Source organism: Erpetoichthys calabaricus, chromosome 12, assembly GCF_900747795.2.
Source record: "Erpetoichthys calabaricus chromosome 12, fErpCal1.3, whole genome shotgun sequence".
Classification (NCBI taxonomy): Eukaryota; Metazoa; Chordata; class Cladistia; order Polypteriformes; family Polypteridae; genus Erpetoichthys; species Erpetoichthys calabaricus.
The window spans coordinates 34,559,479-34,579,362 of record NC_041405.2 but is presented as its reverse complement, the minus strand read 5'-3'; the positions used below and the strand labels follow the sequence as shown (position 1 = coordinate 34,579,362).

The 19,884-nt window shown below is 39.2% G+C and overlaps 1 protein-coding gene across 4 annotated transcripts in view; it reads left to right on the top strand.

Annotated features, from left to right (window-relative positions):
- Positions 1–19,884, top strand: part of LOC114662065 (CD9 antigen-like) — a 140,041-nt gene that overhangs the window by 75,021 nt on the left and 45,136 nt on the right. For 2 of the 4 annotated variants that reach the window (XM_051934400.1, XM_051934398.1), the window contains exons 2-3: positions 17,514–17,616; positions 19,265–19,362. The exons of 1 other annotated variant lie outside the window; for it this stretch is intronic. In XM_051934400.1, the coding sequence (XP_051790360.1) occupies positions 17,514–17,616; positions 19,265–19,362 (201 nt within the window). Of the gene's footprint in view, positions 1–89; positions 315–17,513; positions 17,617–19,264; positions 19,363–19,884 lie in introns of those variants that run through there. One more of the 4 variants, XM_051934399.1, reaches the window with a different exon arrangement.

Genomic DNA, 19,884 nt, shown 5'->3' with positions numbered 1-19,884 from the left:
ATTATTCAGTCCATATCAGTATAGATATCCAGCTTGAGATCTGATGTTTTTTCAAAATTCCTTTAATTTTTGGAGCTGAAGTAACTCGCTGAACAGAAGAAACGAAACCTGAAATGCGCGTCAGAGTCAAGATTGAATATATAACGGCGACATGAAGCAGGCGGAGCATTCGAGTTCATTTGAACAGAATCCCGCGACTTCTTACTGTTTTACGTGGGTGTAAAGTTTCAGGGCAGCCTGCAAGGAGCATGGCGCGGGATTCCTGTGGGTACTTCTACAAATGCGTCTGCATTATTCTAAGTTTCATTTATGGGGTGAGTACCAGAAGGATTGATCATTCGTCATTTTTACCGAAAGAGACCATTGACAGAAAAAAGCATGATTTTAGACTTTATACGTTTTATTGATTTTATCACTGTAAAGTAAAAGTGCTTGATTGTTTTATTGGTGTAAACCTCATAACAGGTATATTGAAAAAAAAGTATTTGAAAACGTCAGTTGACGACAGCCGAAGATAACCAGGTCGATGTCAAAATTTTACGGGCTACAAGTGAGCTGAGATAGGGTAGTAATTTCCGTACAAATGAAAGAAAGTGGGCAAAAAAAAAAAAAATGTCTGCCGGGACAAGAGCTTTTTAACTGTAAAGGAGAAGGAGGTTGGGAGCACGCCGAGGAAATAATAAGTTACATAAATATGTGGACGGGAAAGAAGGAGAATGTGTATATCAAATAAATTAAACGTCCATCCATCCATCCATTTTCCAACCCGCTGAATCCAAAACACAGGGTCACGGGGGTCTGCTGGAGCCAATCCAGCCAACACAGGGCACAAGGCAGGAACCAATCCCGGGCAGGGTGCCAACCCACCGCAGTAAATTAAACGTGTATTTTGTTTAATAATTTCTAGACTACCTAGTCCGATCGAGGCACCTGGATTGCAGTCAAGTAGATGTATTTTCTGAAGCTTCTTAGATGGTGCTGATTTATCAATAATGAATTATACAGAGGTGCTTATACATTCTCGAATATTAAACTTAATGCCGCCATACTCACTACGCATCGGTGCCACAGAGACACCATTAGATGTTAATAGTCCTATGATTGTGTACTCCGCTGTGGATGCTAGTCCGCCACTTGTTGTCACGGTACTCCTGTGGTTACGGTCACAGGAAACTCCGCAATCGGTGATTAAAGTTTTCGAGCATCAATTGTCCAGTTTTGTTGTTGTTAGCAGTTGGGCTGCTGCTCTGCATTGGCCGTTTTTATAGCACCGACACCACCCGATCCGCGTTTGCATTGTATTGAAACCGTTATTCATCGCACAGTTCACGGTGCTGCCCGTTCTATTTTACGCATGCATGAACATTTACTGCGTATGATATGTCGTAAAGATTTGTAACACGCTGCATGCGCTTGCAAGAGTGTCTGACTTTCACTTTACAGCACGGACTGATCTGCGCATGACGATACACAAGTGACAGTTGTTGACATGTAGACTAAATGTCCTTGCGATGGCAAGAAAATTATTAACAGCGTACGCTTGGGTAATATACAGACGTCGAAAGAATAACAACACTCTCTGAAGCTTGTTGACCAGGGTCAAAGTACATCGGTCACGCTGTCTCCTTTTATTACCAAAAAAAAAAAATTTACATGCACATGCGCACCACCGTGCACCATAATCACACGAGCTCTTAACATGGGGAACACCTGTTTCAATTGAGAACATTTTGCATTTATATGTCAACAACAGTACTGTAATTTCATAACAAAAAAAAAGCCTTCAAACGAATTATTAATTCGTTTATGAAAACGCACAGAGAAACACACACTAAGTATGGGATCTCCTCTGTTAGTGCGAAAAAGAACTAATAAATACCCAGGGCATTTACTGTCCTAGTAGAAAGTGTTTAATCTGTGTATTTCACATACACAAAAATGCATTACCTTAAGAGAAAACTTGATTAGAAGAAAATATGAAAGGTATTACTTGTCAGAATACTTTTTGAGCGTACCATACAATGGATACACGAGCCGAGTTTTATTACGAGGGCGTTAAAAAAGTTTACGCACTTTTATATTTTCGATGAAGGCGGGAGGAACTGGGCAATAAAAAATTGGAATGATGCTGGGAAAATTGAATCGCAAACGAAGGTGAATATATACGTAGAAAAGTTTTGTAATATTTTTTTGAAATTCTTAATAAATATAAAGTGCGGAAACTTTTTGAACGTCCCTCGTAAGTTCAGTCTAACGTTAAGATGCCCACCCTCGGCACAAATCATCGGTTATCTGTGAAGCAGGAATATCCTGAGCATTCGTTATCCATGATTATTGATCAGCATGCAGAAGAAACAGCTCCAGTTTACTCAGCATATAGAGAGTCCATCCTTTACTTTTCCTGATCTGGATTACTCTTAAATGAAACGCTGTCAATAAGGAGTAAAAGAAATCACTGTGTGGCTTTCTGTCGATGATAAACTACGTTTCACGGGGAGATCAGTCCTGACAGATACAGATATCAAGGAAAAAATCCAAACAAAAAAGAGGGATGTGTGGATATGATTCTCTGTGATGTATCTCTTAAAGTCAGAAGAAAGAAAAAATGAGACGGCGATCAAGGTATTTGGAAGGCGAACTACTGAACTGGTGCATTCAGTTAGTATGACGATGATTTCTGTTATTCCTTATTGGCAGCATTAAATTTAAGAGAAATCCAGATCAGGAAGGGTAGGGAAAACTGGAGCTATGTGATTGTTTCTGAATGCCGATCCGTGTTTACAAGTACAGAATGATCAGAAAATTACTGCTTCACAAATAATTGACATTTATCTCTATATATTACAGTATAAACCACCACCACCCCCAAAACGCAAATGCCATTGGAAACACAAAGCTTTAGTTCACTGTAAAAAATGTGTTGTTGGATCAACCTAAATAAATTACTTCACAAGGTAACAAGCAATTTAATTGATTTCTTTCAAATTTTAAAAGTATTTGAGTAAACTTAATTCATTTGAGTTTGTTCTAACCGTTTCAAAATAAAAGCAAAAAAATGTATTTAGCTCAAACCAAATTTCTTTAAAAACTCAAATTAACTGTGATGGGCTTGCGCCCTGCCCGGGGTTTGTTTCCTGCCTTGCGCCCTGTTGTTGGCTGGGATTGGCTCCAGCAGACCCCCGTCACCCTGTAGTTTGGATATAGCAGGTTGGATAACGGATGGATGAACTCAAATTAAAATTTTGTCCATTATTGTATTCACTGTAATGCCAACTTAAATTCTTAATTGGACTCAACTAAATATGTTCTTTATATGGTGTTGAATTCACTGTTCACTTTTGGAAGCAAATTTATTTTAAAATTAGTGCTACATTTTGTACAGTGCCTTCAAACATGAAACATGTTTTTAAACTGATCTAATGGTGGTGAATGTTACTGAACCAGCTATAGCAAAACTCTTTTAGATTTATTACTGAATATTTGCAACACAAAAACCAATTTTTTGGTCATTTCTTGAACATGTTTTTTTCTGTAAATATTCAGAACAAACATTTCACAAAAAATACATATATATACATATTAAATACACAATATATTTTATAAGCTTTTCACAAACATTGTTTATAAATTATACATAAAACTACTATTTGAAATAATTATATATATATATATAGTCACAAACTTGAGACAGAGTCATATAAAGGTTTGGGGCAGCCACCCATATAATTTGGTTTCCTGGCTGCAAAGTTGCTTTTCAAAATAATACAGCACTGATGTGCACAAAACCGAGTCCAAACAGAACTGAGGGAACAGGGAAAAGGTGGAGGCTTTTAAAGGGGGAGACAGGAAGTGAAGTCAGAGGGGTCAGGCTCATGTAGGTCTTCTGCCATTGGTGCGAGACCGGACGTGACATCACAGGGGTCGGAGCCGGCAAGGTCTCCAAAGCGATTTTTTGCTTTAAACTAAATAGAAGAAGTTATATTAAGCGACAGCAAGGTTTTTCAATTTGAAGTAAAGCAAAAAATTACGTTAGGTGAACAAACATATTAATATAGTTCATTACAACTACTAAAATTACCTTAAATCAATAAGAGCCCTTTTTCTCTTTTTAGAGTGTTCATGTTAGGGGGTTTATAATAAAGTTTGATTTATTTATAAAGGGAAGGAGGATCAATTAGTAAGGGGAGGTATAGAAGGAAAGAAAAGTGCTCTTGAGTAGCTCAGTGTTGAATATTTATCGTTGTGTTACACAAAAAATAAAATTGGCAAGTAGGCCACAAATTGGAGTGATCATCTCTGTGTTCCTTCCTACACATGGAGGACTCCTCTGCTATGCTACCAGGGTCACCCGAGAGCCAAGAAGAACTGATGGCGGATTCTGGCAAGGTGAGAATAGCAGTCATTATGGACTGGCCAAAACAATGGACAGAGCAACACAGTCCTTTTACTGGCCCTGCATGTCTTTGGACATTGCTAATTACTGCTAGCAATGTGCTGTTTGTCAGTCCAGGAGGTCCCTTGTACTTTGCCCACAGGCTCCTTTGGTTTCTATCTCACCTAAACGCCCATTCCAGGTTGATGCTGCAGACATAACAAAGCTGCCAATTTCCACAAAAGGTCACCGTTACTTGTTAGTGCTGATGGATCTTTATACTAAATTTGTCAGCCTTTGTCCATTAAGGGGTCATACTGCTGTCTCAGTTGCACCTTGTATTTTTGAACAGTTTATCCCACAACGTGGAATTCCTGAAGCTCTGCACTCAGACCAAGGTCACCAGTTGGAGTCAGACCTCATAATAAACCTTTGCAACTTGTTAATTCAAAACCTCAGCACTTCTCCGTATTATGCAAAGCGTGCCGTGAGCAGTGGAATGTTTAAACCACATCTTAAAAGAGGAACTGGCTAAAATATCTGTTTGACATAGGTCAAAACTGGGACGATCATTTACCTTGAGTGTCATTGACGTTTAACACAACAAACCATGCTAGCACAAGTTTCAAACCTTACTTTTTGGTTCATGGGCAGGAGGGCAGAGTTCCACTTGACATACTTAATAATGAAATAAGCTATTCAGCCTCTGCAATGTCTGGCAACCCTGCAGCATATGCCGCCTCATTTAGGGCACGACTGTCAAATGCCTGCAGGTCTTTTAGAAATAAAGCACAACTACAGCAGCATCTGTACTACAATCGCAGTGTAAAGTACACACCTTATAGAACTGGAGATCTAGTACTGATGGATAACCCAGCACATCGTCAAAACAAATTAGCCCCACGTTGGATTGGCCCTTATGAGATTCTTTGCTCTCTACAATCACCTGAAAGTGACAGACTTGTCAACTTTAAACTCTGTTACCTGTCATCCTATTACAATTGACTGCAGCCATATATCACAAAACCTTATAATATGGTTTCTCATTATCACCCAGACTCTTTCACCTCCACCTTTAAACAGCTTATCAGGTCTTATTCCAATTCCTGTGCCACCAACTTGCTACACAGCTTCAATCACAGCCATGATGGCCTGATCCGACTGTTACAAGCCAGAGCTGTACTCACGCCACAGCAGAGCCAATCCCCACACTGCCCAGTTCCTCCAGAAATTAAGCAAGTTTAATTAAAGTAGGATCATCAGCATCTTTTCCTCTCATTAGGGTCTTGCCTCCACATCAGAGGAACATACCTGGAAGATTTTAGGACTTTGTGTTATACTATGTTGTATTGACTGCTAGTATTGTTTTGATTAGAGCTAAGTGGGATAGAGAGGGATAAGGTAAGGACCTTGCTAGGGTCATCTTCAGTAAGATCCATGATCACTTGCTCACCTACCAGTGACCGGAGCAGTCTGGATTTACGGCTAAGAAGTTTACCATCAACTGCATCCTGGCACTGAGGGTTCTCATGGAGTGTAAATGTGAATATCAGCAGAGATTCTTTTCAGTCTTTGTTGATTTTCGTAAAGCTTTTAGTTCAGCTGACCGAGCTGCCCTGTGGGACATCCTAAGACTTTGCAGAATCCTTCCAAAGTTGCTGGATATCAAGGCCAGCTTGTACACTAGTACTCTGAGCGCTGTGCAGAGTGGAGGCAGACTCTCTGCATTTTCCTAGTTGATTCAGTGGTTCGTCAGGGCTGTGTTCTTACTCCTACTCTGTTAAATTCTTGGGCCAGCTTGTACACTAGTACTCTGAGCGCTGTGCAGAGTGGAGGCAGACTCTCTGCATTTTCCTAGTTGATTCAGCGGTTCGTCAGGGCTGTGTTCTTACTCCTACTCTGTTAAATTCTTGCATTGACTGGGTGTTTGAAGTGTGTGTAAATGGAAGAAGTCCACTTCTAAACTGAGCGATCGGGGGAGAAGGGCCTTAGTCAGGGAGGTGACTAGTCAGGATAAAGGGAAAGATGACTGCAGCAATGTACAGAGACATCCTGGATGAAAACCTGTTCCAGAGCGCTCTTGACCTCAGACTGGCGGCGACGGTTCATCTTTCAGCAGGACAACGACCCTAAGCACACAGCCAATCTATCAAAGGAGTGGCTTCAGGACAACTATGTGAATGTCCTTGAGTGGCCCAGCCAGAGCCCAGACTTGAATCGATTGAACATCTCTGGAGAGATCTTAAAATGGCTGTGCACCAACACTTCCCATCCAACCTGATGGAGCTTGAGAGGTGCCTGCAAAGAGGAATGGGCGAAACTGGCCAAGGATAGGTGTGCCAAGCTTGTGGCATCATATTCAAAAAGACCTGAGGCTGTAATTGCTGCCAAAGGTGCATCGACAAATATTGAGCAAAGGCTGTGAATATTTATGTACATGTGATTTCTCAGTTTTTTTATTTTTAATAAATTTGCAAAAACCTCAAGTAAACTTTTTTCATGTTGTCATTATGGGGGTGTTGTGTGCAGAATTCTGAGGAAAAAAATTAATTTAATCCATTTTGGAATAAGGCTGTAACATAAACAAAATGTGGAAAAAGTGATGCGCTGTGAATACTTTCTGGATGCTGTATATATATATATATATATAGACAGTACTGTTCCTTATGGTGCTCCAGTGTTGCTCACATCCATATCAGAAACATGGCCCTGACAAACTGTGGTATACTTGATAGATAGTCCATTATCCAGAACACCATAGGATCATCCACCTTCATATCTCTGAGTTTTCCGCATAATCTAGATGGCTGGATAGTATTGAAGGCACTGTAAAAGTCAAACATAATCTTGAAAGTGCTACTAGCTTTCTCTAGGTGAGAATAAACCGTGTGGAGCAGACAGATAATTGCATCCTCCACTTCAGTCTTTGTCCAATATGCAAATGGCAGTGGGTCCAGGTTGTCTACCACAAGAGAACTCATGAAGTCCAGGACAAATCTCTGAAAGGTCTTGATGTTAAGTTCCACAGGTCTGTACTTAGGTGAAGAGGCACCTTCTTTCACTGGAACAGGAACAATGCAGGATGTTTTGCACAGTAATGGTACTTTCTGAAGCCTTAGGGTCAGACTGAAGTGCTGACGGAGAACACCACAAAGTTGGTCAGCACAGTCCTTAAGAACTCGAGAACAGACTCCATCTGGTCCCACAGCTTTTCCTGTGTGTAGCTTCCTCATTTATCTCCTCACATGGTCTTCAGTTATGGATAGTCCACACTGATGGTTGGAGGTGGACTCATCATTGGCCATTCCAGTTGATGTGGCAGGAGTTGTTGATATAGTAGGTATGGTGTGGGGTGACTGCACATTAGAAGAAAGTGACAGTGTGAGGGAAAATCTATTAAAAAACTGGTTCAGGGAGTTAGTGTTGTCAACATCCCCTTCTAGCACTTGAGCCCTGGATTGCTTGAGTTCAGTAATTATACCCAGTCCATTCCAGACATCCTTTATGTTATTCTGTGTGAGTTTATTTACCATTTTAGCTTTGTAAGCATCATCTCCTTCAGAACCTCTGACACCGGATTTAATTGCTCTGTTTTTATTATTCAGGAGACCTTTTAGCTCCTTGGTAATCCATGTTTTTTGTGTGGAAAGCAATACACTGTCTTTGAGGGTACCACTGTGTAGGCATAGAAGTTAATAAAGTCTGTGATGCAGTGACTTAGTGCCTCAATATTGTCCCCATGTGACTCACACATCATTGACATGTCAAAGTCACTGGTGTGAATAAAAATCTTTTGAGTACAGTGACACCAATACCATAATGCATCAGTTGGCTTTATCCAACTTGTTATATTATAATTAATAATTCTTGGAATCAAAGTAGTTCCACTTGCAATTTGAGGTAAGCAATGCTTTGTTCCTTTCCTGGTCAGCTTTCTCCTGACACATAGAAGAATCTTCAGCACACTTTCATGCTTTGTTCAGGACCTCATCTCCTTTTTAACGTGCTCACACGTTCTGGTTGTGAGTGGTACTGCGCTTTCTATTCAATGTTTTTACACACACAGTGTCTTCATTTGCTAGCAAATTTGTGCCTGTTGGGCCGGTTAGTGATCAGTCTGCCCCCCATCGTTAACAAGGTGAAAGCATGGTCTATCATATACAGTCTTCCTCAGTTCAGGCACTTGCTGTCTTAGCAAGGTTTGGATTAATTGCATCCCAAGTCTAACTCCAACTCTAGACAGTATTCCACCCCTTGTAGAGTAGAAGAGATTGCTCTAACTTCGTTATGGCCACACTCTAAGTACTAGGGTCTTTGCTTTACAGCAGAGGTTATGGCCAAGTTCAAGCTGTGAACTGATTGAAGTAAGCAATGAGTTAGGGTCTTGACAAGAGTTTTTAAAAGAAAAAAAAAGAGGTCTTGACATTGACTTCTGGGGTGCACATAAGACCATCCTTTTAGGTTGACAATTGGTGCAAAGTTCTGTCTCTCAAGGTTGTCAGTCCTTGAATTATGGACCTTTGTTAAACTTGGGTATCAAGCTTATACCTCTGAAACCTATCCCTGAGTGGCCCCTTCAGGTAAACTGAGACTTTTTAAGTGGCATTAAGAATGTCGTGTTCTCTCCATAGCAAAAAAATGGATAATGCTAATCTGTCCTACAATGGGATCGTCAATTGATACTTCCTCAGGATATATTGCCAATGTGTGCAAAATTCATAATCAGGTTATCATTATAATGGTGGACTACACCCATTTCAGTTGTCACTTATTTGACAACTAGAGGTCCATGTGCTTCACTAGTTCTGGGTATATTGCAGTCTGCTGAGTGTTTTAACAGAAAGGCCAGTAAACAGGGAGTTCCAATAGTCAAGATGTAATGAGTGTTTCTGCATTTTTGATATTACCGTAATGGGCAAATGTGAACAATTTGTGAAGATAATAAGAAGTGGTTTTGATAAGTGAGCTTATATGAAATAGCAATTTAAATAAGCTGTGGAATCATATTAAAGTGCTGCGTTCCTCCACTTACACACATAAAATACCCACTGTATCCTATCTAACTATTTCTGCCTGTGTTCTATAGCAGGTCCTACCCCTATTATGATGTGCAGAGAAAAATGTACATTGGCACTTGGACAGTACCATCTCAAGTGAATGGGTAAGCAAATGCTGCCAGAATGTGGTACATCCTCCATATGCAAGATGTAATTTCTTAGGGAGCAGCTCTGCAGATGAAAGAATATAGACAATAACATCCATCCATCCATTATCCAACCCGCTATATCCTAACTACAGGGTCACGGGGGTCTGCTGGAGCCAATCCCAGCCAACACAGGGCGCAAAGCAGGAAACAAACCACTGCAGAGCACACACACACACACCAAGCACACACTAGGGACAATTTAGAATCGCCAATGCAACTAACCTGCATGTCTTTGGACTGTGGGAGGAAACGGAGCACCCGAAGGAAAACCACGCAGAAACAGGGAGAACATGCAAACTCCCACGCAGGGAAGACCCGGGATGTGAACCCAGGTTTCCTAACTGCAGCGCTACCCACTGCGCCACCGTGCCGCCAGACAATAAAATATCATCAGTTAAGCATATCCAGCCCAGCAGGAAGCAGTGAAGTGTTTATCTGTCAAATAAAGCTGACCTCTCTATTGCCTATTTTGAAGAACAGGAAACACAACATTTAACATTGGTTTCTAGACCAAACATTTACTGTATTTGGATATAAATGTAATGGGAAGCATGTCTAAAATTCAAATGCTTGTTCACATTGGACCGAGTTCTATTTTTTGGCTTGAGAGTGTTTTTACGGAGGTGGTTTATTTAACCATATTTTATCAATATTGTCAGGCAACTTGACATGTGGGTTATGCGACACAAGTAACATGACATTTTTTCCATGGACTTTTTAATATTGTTTGCTGATGTCTAGTATCAGTCACCATATACAACTGCTAACATTAGAAATTTTCTATCTCAGTTTTGAATGACATCATGAGATTAAAAAAATCTACAAAGTAACATATAAAAAATATTTCTGGGTGAAGTATTCGTTTAAAATTTATCTTAAATTTTGTAGTGGTTGACTTTTTAATAGTTTTATTATTATAGGACTTACATAAGATAGAACCTGTTCCAGAGCACATATGCACCTCAGATTCTTATTGGATTCTATTTGTTTAACTGAAGCTTTGGTGCACAAATCAAACTGGGAAGTGGTTCTTTTCTGTGTTAAAAATAAGAGTGATTTATTTACCAAATCTCCCCCTAGGGACAAATTATCTGTCTATCTAGAGAGATATAGATATTTGGCTTTTTGCAGAAAATCAATCAATCAATAATTCAATTAATCAATCAATCAATAAAACTAAATGAATACATTTACTATATTATAACAAACAAAAAACCCTTAAATCGATACCAGAACAGCTAAAAGTGGAGGATACTAGAAAAATAAAAAGAAAACTTATGACTAGCCAGTTACAGTCCCAATGAGATATTATGCAGGTGTATTCCCATTGGTATAAAGGCAGCCTAGTAGCATTTCTTGAAACACGTCTGCTGAATAATTTTCTGGCTGAAAGTACTGAGTGTTAGTGTGTCAGAGAGGGAATGTATAGTGTTGTTCATAATTGCACTCAACTTTGGGTGTCTGAAAACTGAGCCTACTTTTTTAATCAGGTTGTTGATTTGGTGGGCCTCTCTTGACGTGATGTTACTGGACCAGCACACCAGTGTACAAAATCAAACTTACCATCACAGAGTTATAGAACATAATTTATAAAGGATGTCAACACCCACATTAAAGGAACACAGTTTCCTAAGAAAGATTTTGCTGTGCCCTTTCTTATATTATTCCTCTGCATTATGAGGCCAGTCCAGCCTGTCATTATATTGACACCTAAGTACTTGTAGCAATGCATCACCTCTACATCTTGAATAGTGACCAGGGGCATAAAGGCTCTTTGCTGCTGATGTTAACTTACAATTTTTTCTGCACCAAGAAACAAAGTCCTCCACCTGACGCCTATACACTATCTTGCCCACCTTATCAGTACACCCAATAAGGGCTGAGTCATAAGAGAATTTCTGCAAGTGACATGACCTGGTGCAATATTTATAGTCTGAGGTGTGTGAAGTGAAGAGAAAAGGAGACAGGGCTGTTCCTTGTGGTGCTCCAGTGTTGTTCACATTCGTATCAGTGACACTGTCTTTCAGTCTCACAGACAATTACTTCAGATCTTTACTAGGGGTACCAAGAAATGTGTCCAGGCCATTTTAGAATATCTTTGTAGAATAAGCCATACTTGATGTCTTTTCAAACTTGCTTTACTTTACTCAATGAAATGTCAAAGACATGCAGGCATACAGGTTACAATTGCTTTTCAAATTTAACACATACCAACAATAGAATTTGATTAACTATGCAATATAATATTCATTTATCTAAATAAAAAACTACTGAAATATGCCAAAAAAATAAAGCTAAGAGTTATTGAAATTTACCTGATTGTGATATGATCTGTGAAAATCATTGTGGTTACTGATATTATTAATGTCAAATTTATATCATTGTTATGCATAAATGAAATACATTTTCACACAGTAAGGATTCTTTATTCTTTATGTTACCAGTTAACATTCAGGATACATTTAAACACAGAAGCACCACAAACCCTACCTTTAAATACTTAGCACACACTTGTTGTGCATACCTACAACAGATATACAAGGTGAACAATCTCTTACATGTATAATGGGCTAACTGGCAAAGAATTCCTTAAGTTTTGATTAAGATGACAACACTGTGAGGAACATGTTTTTGGATTTCTTCAGTGCTTTCAGTACCATCCAGTGATCCCTGTTATGGTGTAAGTCAGAGATATGCAGGTGGATGAGCCTACGGTGTCCTGGATAACGGATAATCTGTTGGTCAAACCAGACTGGCATCCTGTCCTGGGATTATTTCTGCCTTCCACCTGATGTTTGCTACCCTGTGAATCTGCCTTGGATAAGTGAGTTCGGAAGATGGATGTATAGATTTTTCTGGGGACACACACTCTTTCATTCCTTTATGTTTGGCCTTAACTAAAAGCGAAATCTTTCAGCACACTTTACAAAAAGTGGCACTTAGTTGGACTTTTCCTGCCTTAATGTCTTGAAAAAGGTAGCTGACAAGGATCTGAGAGGTAGCAAATCTTCAAAATCTACAGAAGAAGCACTTCTAGTCCTTGGGCTAAACAAGCACACCCCCACTTGCTCTGCAAATGTAACCAACACAGGCAGTGCTTCCTACACATTAAGTCGCTACTGGGCTGCAGAACATGAACTCAAGACCCCATCTCATGTAGAGAATAAAAAGCAACCATTTTAGCCAGCAGAAGACTCTTTTAGCATGAAACCAACTGATTTGCTGACTATGAGGGGGTGTCTTCTTCCACTTCCTTTTAAGCTTTGTTTCACAAGGTCACAGGCTTTCCCCACTGGCTGCAAAGCGTCTTGTTTAAAAGAAAGTGTCCAGTCAGACATTAGCTACAGTGGCACAGAAGTGCAGCAGGATATGGTACCTGTTGTTTTTATCATCTTGTTCAAGTGTTATTTTACATATTTTGTGGGTGCTCCCTTGGGAGGTGGGGCCATCTGCCTATCACCGTGAAGGGACTTCCTGCAGCCTTTTAAAGATGGGGGAAACCCACAGTTTCTTGCAATTCAGTTTAAATGTGCTTGGAATCTGGTGTGTGATTATTCTGCTTACTGCAGTTTAAGGGAGTTTATGGCCATTTTGCTTTGTTTTTTCACTTCACTTTCTGGATTCTCTTTTTGGACTTATTTGTTTGGATTGCTGTGTGTCTTCAGGCAACTAATTTTTGAGGAATAAATCATTTTATTTATATTAAATATAAATACAAATAAATCATTTTATTTATGTTACTACCCAGTTTTTGACAATTTTCCCCACCGATTTGCATTTTCAGCAATTAATGGGACATGAGTGTTTCAGAACTCTCAGGTTCCTAACATATACATCCTTGAGTATTTTGATTAAGAAACTGTTGAGTCTTGCTCCTGACCATGTTTATCTGTTTTCCTGCAATCGGTCTCTGATTGCTAGCATATATTTTAAAAATCATTTATTTCATATAGTTTCTGACTTACAGTAGAACATATCTTATTTTACATCCTGAATATTATTTTCTGTAAACTTGTCATGCTAGCTGTAATGAAATAATACCACTTGGGGACAAGAGACCATGCTGCTGTTAAGGGATCTTCTCTTTCCACCACAGTTCTGCAAAGAAGAGGATGTCTAGCCGCACCTACATCACCCTGAGTTGGCCATACCCCTTCTGCCTGAATGCCATAAAAACAGGCATTTTTTTTTTTTTTTTTAATTTTACATTTTTCAAAGGTTTATGTAAAGAAGTAAACAACCTCGCAACAGTAACAGGGACTGCTATGGAGGCACTTAGTGATTTGTAAATTATAGAGGAAGAAGTATTACTTTGATTAATTTAGCTGAAATCTATCATCTTCTGGACCAGAAAATATCTATCCTGGAGTGCTTAAGGAAGTTAGTGAGTACAAATAGTGCCCACCATAATGTTTGAGACAAAGACACATTTTTCCTTGATTTATCCCTCTGCTCCACAGTTAAAAATTACAAATCAAAACAATTCAGATGTGATTAAAGTGCACATTTCAGACTTTAAGCATGCTTGCATATATTTCAGTCACAACATGTAGAAATTACAACACTTTTTATAGAGGATTCTCCCATTTCAGGGCTCCATAATGTCTGGGATATAGTAACGACAGGTGTATTAAAGCAGTCATATTTAGTACTCTATCACATATCCCATGAAGTCAGCAATTCATAGACATCACTAGGTGCTGAATATCTTCTCTGGTGATGCTTTGCTAAGCCTCTAATGCATCCATCTTCAGTTCCTGATTATTCCTGGGGGCTTGTCAGTTGAATTTAAATCAGGTGATTAACTCCTGTGTTGCCTTACCAGTATGTTTGGGATCATAAACTTATTGTAGGATGAAGTGTTGTCCAGTGAGCATCCATCTTACTAACCGAAGGTTGTAAACAGGATGTACGGACGCAGGCTCACGGACGCAGGCTCACGGGCTCACGGACGCAGGCTCACGGATGCACGGACGCAGGCTCACGGACGCAGTATATATGTATGGACGCAGGCTCATGGACGCATCGAAGCGCACGCGCACTGCGACTCAGCGCCCCAGAGTCAAACCCAGCGGCTTCCCAGACTCAGTAGGTAGCGCCCAAGCAACACAACACAACCTGTAAACTAAACGTTACCTCACAATACAACCGCTGCACGAGAAGAAAACAAGACAGGCTATAAGTAATAAACTTTAACAGGTCCTTAACTAAGATCGTTTTCCAGAGTACACGTTACACAGCTCCCCAATACCCATAATTCCTTATTACTACGGAATCCCCAAAGGTCCAGACTACAATATACTACAGCATATTTGAATCACATTACAGTGATTCAGTATTAACGGTAAGTGCAATAATGGCACAGCCACAGAAAAACCAAAAACAAGACCAGATGGATAAAAACAATAAATGAATGCTCCATATTAAAAGTAAGTGCAATTATAATTCCTAAGAGTAAACAATGTATAGCTAACGACACAGCCACAGAAAAAACAAAAACGAGACCAGATGGATAAAAACAATAAAGGAACGCTCCTACAACGCACTTCAGAAACACCACAAGCAAACAAGTCCATCCATCCATCCATTTTCCAACCCGCTGAATCCGAACACAGGGTCACGGGGGTCTGCTGGAGCCAATCCCAGCCAACACAGGGCACAAGGCAGGAACCAATCCTGGACAGGGTGCCAACCCACCGCAGAGCAAACAAGTCACGGATCCAAAAAGAAAGAGCTCAACTAACGGAAATACAAAAACGAGCCCGTATGTATAAAAACAATGAACGAAGGCGCCTACAATGCGCTTCTGAAACAGCAGAAGCAAAGGACTCACGGCTCCAAAAAGAAAGAGCTCAACTAACGGAAATACAAACACGAGCCCGCATGGATAAAAACAATGAACGAAGGTTCCTACAACGCGCTTCAGAAACAGCAGAAGCAAAGGAGTCACGGCTCCAAAGAGAAAGAACTCAACTAACGGAAATACAAAAATGAGCCCACATGGATAAAAACAATGAACAAAGGCTCCTACAACGCGCTTCAGAAACACCAGAAGCAAAGAAGTCACGGCTCCAAAAAGAAAGAGCTCAACTAACGGAAATACAAACACGAGCCCGCGTGGATAAAAACAATGAACGAAGGCTCCTACAACGCGCTTCAGAAACACCAGAAGCAAAGAAGTCACGGCTCGAAAAGAAAGAGCTCAACTAACGGAAATACAAAAACGAGCCCGTATTGATAAAAACAATGAACGAAGGCTCCTACAACTCGCGTCAGAAACACCAGAAGCAAAGAAGTCAAGAGCTCAACTAACTGAAATACAAAAATGAGCCCGTATGGATAAACAAAATGAACGAAGGCGCTGACAGAAAATATTATTGAGGCACAAGTACTTACGGGATCCCATACTACCAATACTGTTTTGATTCCCAGAATTGACCTTACAAGTTCTGACCTGGAATTACCTTTTAAACTTAAACGACGGCAATTTCCCATTAAGGCTGCATTTGCCATGACAATCAACAAATCCCAAGGACAAACCATTGACAAAGTAGGCATTTACCTTTCTGAGCCTGTATTTGGACAATATATTTATTAATTAAATCCAAACTTTCCCAGGATGCTCCCACCCTCCATCATTTTTCATCCCTCCAACGATTGAAGGGAACAATGACTGATTGCCATTCGTGCATTTGCGATTCTTTAGAGAATCGGGGTTTACTGGTAGGTTTATATGGTAAGATTGTGTTTCACTAATATGCTGGAAACATTGGGGAACAAAGGGTTGTGGTATGAGGAACTTTTTCAGAATTAGTCCGCATTAAAAGTGATGTCTTTCAGGGATCTCTCCTGGGGCTGCTGCTGATTTTAATGTGCATAAAATGATCAGGTTATGAATATAAACAACAGGTTTGCAGATGGTACTAAACTAGGAGGAAGTACAGATAATATAGAATCAGCTGAATCATTACAGGGGGACCTGGATAACATACAGACTTGTTCAGATTTGTGGTAGATGAAATGTAATGTAGGTAAATGTAAGGCAGTAGGTGTGAATGCAGAATGAGAGATTTGAAACTAGAAATTAGCTTTTATGAGAAGAACTTGGGAATCGTAGTGGGTTTGTCTCTTATCTACATACAGACAGCGTACAAAAGTAATCAAAATGCTAATAGGATGTTAGGTTATTTATCACAACATGTGAAGTATAAGTCAAGGGAGTTTATGCTTAAACAATGCACTAGAGAGGCCTCACCAGGAGTACTATGTTCAGTTTTGGTCTTCATATTATAGAAAAGACACAGTAGCACTAGTTGAAAGTCAAGAGAAAAGCAACCATGTTTTATTCTGGGAGTGAGAGGCATGAGCTATGAGGAGAGACTGGAGAACTTGAACCTTTTCATTTTAAGCAAACAGAGATTTAAAGGCTGTTACTTTAAAATAAATTCTTCAACAAGAACATAGGGGCTTATTTGAAATCTGGTTACAAGCAATTTTTTCATAAATGTTAGAAAGATTTTCTTCACATAATGATCTATAGACACATGAAATAAGTTACCAAACAGTGTAGTACAAAGTAATTCTTTAGGCACCTTAACATCTCAATGTAAGATATACTAATTTAATTTATTTATTTAATTTAAACAGACATATAGGTGAGTGAATTACTAAGTAGTATGGTAGAGAGATCTCGATTCATTACTTTTTTGGAGAATCTGAGGGAATATGACTGGCAAGCTTGTTGAGCTGAATGTCCCGTTTTCATCAAAATTGCTCTGACTTTTTTAATGTACTAATACCTTGCTAATTGCTCAATAACTATAATACACTAGAGTGCATTGTGTAAACGTTAAACGTAATGTAAAATAAAATAACAAATTTGCAAATATTTAAAAAATTGACATCTGTAATGAGTCATCTTTCATTATTTTGTAGGTAGCTGGCCTTGTCCTGGGCGGCCTGGGTATATGGCTGAGGCTGAGTTCAATGACACGTGGACTGTTTGATGTCATTCTAGACACTAAGCAATTTATAATTGGTAAGTCCTGTAGGCTCAAAGGTTAGCCTGTTGCACAAAGAGGAACCTATTACCTTAGGTCTTGCTCGCTTTCTCTCATATCCTCTTTCTAGGAGTAGGGTATTCTTACATAAGTGTGGTTTTATATTAGAACATATGGGTGTTTATGAAAAATAAAGCTAAGTTAATTATTTCTTGTGGCAGCACTTGCTTAACCATATTGTAATTTCCCAAAACATGTCTTGGCAGTTAAAGTCCATTTATTAGAGCTGTTTGTCTAACAATGGTAGAGGTATGGGTCTGCTAATAGAGTAGAGTGCCTGCCAAGGTAAAAGCATCTTAATGGAATACTCCACTCAAAAAAATGTTTTTTTTTTTAACTGTTACTTACCCAAGAGAAATGGCAAAAGAAAAACAAATAATCTCATGTTTTTATGGAGAATGGAGATAGCAAAGTTCCTGACATAGCAGGATTCAATGGGGACCAGTGCAGAACAAACAGCAAAAAATATCCTAACTTCCTTGAAAAAAATCTCAATTTACATGTGTCAAATAATCCATATTTCAGATATCCAGCTATATGCTCATCACATTACACACACTTGTATTTTTACTGACATATTGTTAAATAAATCCATCCATCCATCCATTTTCCAACCCGCTGAATCCAAACACAGGGTCACGGGGGTCTGCTGGAGCCAATCCCAGATAACACAGGGCACAAGGCAGGGAACCAATCCTGGGCAAGGTGCCAACCCACTGCAGGTTAAATAAATCACTTAAGGAAAATTCTCTTCTGAACAGCTGGGAAGCATGTGGAAACAGCATTTAGTTTTTGAATTGAAGACCTACCCCTTGCAGCCTTATTTCTTGGTCAGTAAACCATAATGCCATACTGCATTTGTGGGTGTTTTGATGAGGAGTGTCAGACATGATGAAAAGAATATGAGGCCTCAAAAGTCCCAAAAGGTAAGCCAGGACCCTCACCAGCCTGCCCAGATATGGCTTTACCCTGGGCAATCACCACCTGCAGGCTTCTTCTTATGCTGCCCAAAACTTTGAAACTTCAAAATGCAATCAAAGTCCAAAAGCATGTTACAAGGGAGAGAAAACCATAACACTTTACCTCACAGAGACAATTCAGACAGGAGTCCTTGTAAACTGAGGAATTATTAACAAAAAAAAAAATGACAAAAGAGCAAACAAAGATTTCCCTAAAAGGTAAACCAAAGGCAAACAAGTCCCAAAATGCAATTCAGTGAGCCCAGACCAACAATACAAAAAAGATTTCAGTAAGCCGAAATAATTAATGAAAAGTAATACAAAACTCACCAACAAACCAATGACCTACTGCTGGTTCCTTCTCAAAATAAAGGCAGAGGGAGGACCAAGCGGCAGTGATGTCATGGTGGCTCACCATCTGAGGTTCTACCCACAATTCACAAACAGCTGTATATTTAAATTTATACTGTAGATCACAATAAATGATTAACAAATACAAGAGAAGTGACAAAAAAAATGAAATATAACGACTGAAAGATACCAAAAGCAATGATAAAACTGAAAATTAATACAGTAACTTGCAATATTTGGAAATGCTGTTGAAGTTATGATTAAAAAATAACCACTGTTTGTGTTACATTAGTTTTTCTCCATTCCTCTTTACCAGTTGTCATTCTGCTGATTGCTGTTGGACTAACACTGTTGTGCTTCTCAATTTCCTCATTATGTGGTGCATGTGCTGAATCTTTAGAGGGCATCTATATTGTAAGTTTCCATTTGATTTCATTTCTTTGTGGTTAGCTTTTTAAAGAACTGCACGCCTTATTTCCTTTTCATTAACACAGTTATTTACTGAAAAGATTCAGTTATGCTGTGGCTGTTTTTATGCATTTGTAAAAGGAAATAATGATTATTTTTGGGCATTTACTATATGCAATAAATCTTATGCAATATCTCACTTAATCAGCATAGAAACAATGGAGATTCTTTAGAAAAGTATTAAGAAATTAATCACAATTTTCCTCCTGCAAGAACTTTTTTAAGGTTCTGTAAATAGTTCTCTTTGGCAATTTTATTTCATTTTGGCCATTTCTTTCTAGCTCTGATAATGTATAGTGTTTCTTAGTGGGCCAAAATGAAAATGCTCACTTCTAAACTGTGGCATGGCTTCTTTGATGTGGACATGAAATTTAATTATGCTGATGTGCTGTGCTCATTTAAACAAAAATCTCTTTGTTTTAGCTATGATTTGAACAGCAGTTTATTAAAAACTGTCAACCCCAGGGT